This window comes from Polyodon spathula, unplaced genomic scaffold (assembly GCF_017654505.1).
Source record: "Polyodon spathula isolate WHYD16114869_AA unplaced genomic scaffold, ASM1765450v1 scaffolds_89, whole genome shotgun sequence".
NCBI classification, from domain to species: domain Eukaryota; kingdom Metazoa; phylum Chordata; class Actinopteri; order Acipenseriformes; family Polyodontidae; genus Polyodon; species Polyodon spathula.
Genome location: NW_024471583.1, coordinates 1 through 1,826, shown reverse-complemented (window position 1 = coordinate 1,826; position 1,826 = coordinate 1). Strand labels below are relative to the sequence as shown.

Here is a 1,826-nt window from a genome sequence, read left to right as displayed (position 1 = left end):
CTTGCCTTTGTAGAGGAGTCCCTGTTGATTGACAGGTATGTTGAGCTTCTCAGAGACCAGACTCCAGACTGTGGAGACCTTCTCAACCTCACAGACCTGTCAAGAGACAAGAACACACAGACAGTGAGGGGATGAGCATTAAACACTGAAATTACATTGTCATCCTCACAGACAAGAACGCGCACTCACACACACACTTCATCTTATCACTCAAGAGAGGTGAGAGCGAGCACCAACACTGAAACTAACTTGCCCGATCCCAACACAAACAACGGGCAGCCGTTCAGCGAGGCAGCTTCTGAGAACCAACTCCTTTGAGAAGAGTGTGTGAGCAAGGCTAGTGCTGCTGAGACACAGAAATGGCTTCAAAGGGCTTTATGGGGAAAGCACACGGTATGAGGAGGCGCACAGAGCAAAGGGATACTGCAGCTGTCTCTCTCATTCTCACTTCCTGCACCCCTACATAAAGGTGACCCCCAAAGTGCTTTACATACAGAAAAAAACCCAATAATAAACAGTAAGAAAAGAGAACAATTATTAAAAACTGAAGTAACAAAACTCAGAATAAAACATAAAAATGTTACGGAAAAGCTATATTAAAAAGGTATGTTTTTAATCAAGATTTGAAGATTGCAATTGAAGGTGAATCTCTGATAAAGGGGGTAAGGAGTTCCAGAGTGTTGGGGCATTAAAACAGAAAGCAGCCTCTCCCATCCTTTTACCATTCACCCTCGGAATACATAGAAGGCCAGCATTTGCAGATCTCAGAGTGTGTTCAGGCTGATATCAATTAAATATTGTGGAGATAGTCCATTCAGTGCTTTAAAAACTAGTAATACAATTTTAAAAGCAATTCTGTAATGCGCAGGAAGCCATTGCAATGATGCCAGCACAGGCGTAATGCGAGCCTTTTGTTTGGTTCTAGTTAGCATTCTAGCAGCAGCATTTTGCACTAGCTGTATGCGTGATATAGCATGACTTGTAAGTCCAGAGAATAGACAATCCTGCAGAGTTCACATTGAGTGACAGGCAGCTTCGGTCCACATCCAAAGCCTCATTCTTCTGCCGTAGGTCAAAGGTCAGCTGCTGCCGGACCTCCTGCAGTAAACTGAGCAAAGAAAACAGTTAGCTCAGCCCCCTTCAACACAGCCTGCACTGTGAGTAACACGCGCTCCCTTCACATCAGCACAGCCTGCACTGTGAGTAACACGCGCTCCCTTCACATCAGCACAGCCTGCACTGTGAGTAACACGCGCTCCCTTCACATCAGCACAGCCTGCACTGTGAGTAACACGCGCTCCCTTCACATCAGCACAGCCTGCACTGTGAGTAACACGCGCTCCCTTCACATCAGCACAGCCTGCACTGTGAGTAACACGTGCTCCCTGCACATCAGCACAGCCTGCACTGTGAGTAACACGCGCTCCCTTCACATCAGCACAGCCTGCACTGTGAGTAACACGCGCTCCCTTCACATCAGCACAGCATACACTGTGAGTAACACGATCTCGCTTCACAATTCCGACCCGGGATTCCTGAGGAATGGATTTCAGGGTTAGGGTCAGGCCTCACCAGAGCTGTTCAAAGGCCTGGCTCACTTTCTGCTGCAGCACCTTCCGGGCTCTGTCAATCACCTCCACCTCTTTGTGTAGCTCCGCCTCCACGGGGTCTCTCACCAGGTCGTTACCACGGCGACCCTCGCGCAGCATCAGACACTCGATCGCCACATCCAGAGGAAGTGATGTTGCTGCCAGAGCCTTTTCTGTGCTCTCTTTCACCTGTGCAACACAGAGGAGCGCATGGTCACAGCAATAGAAAGCAGTACA

At 48.5% G+C, this 1,826-nt stretch overlaps 1 protein-coding gene across 1 annotated transcript; it reads right to left on the bottom strand.

The window, feature by feature from the left end:
• Positions 1-206: 206 nt before the first annotated feature.
• On the bottom strand, positions 207-1,778 carry LOC121308040 (tektin-2-like; the record flags this gene model as incomplete). Its single annotated transcript, XM_041240349.1, has 3 exons — positions 207-312; positions 980-1,108; positions 1,573-1,778. Coding segments are annotated over 3 exons (441 nt in total), but the record flags the coding sequence as incomplete, so codon positions are not given.
• Between the last annotated feature and the right edge of the window lie 48 nt (positions 1,779-1,826).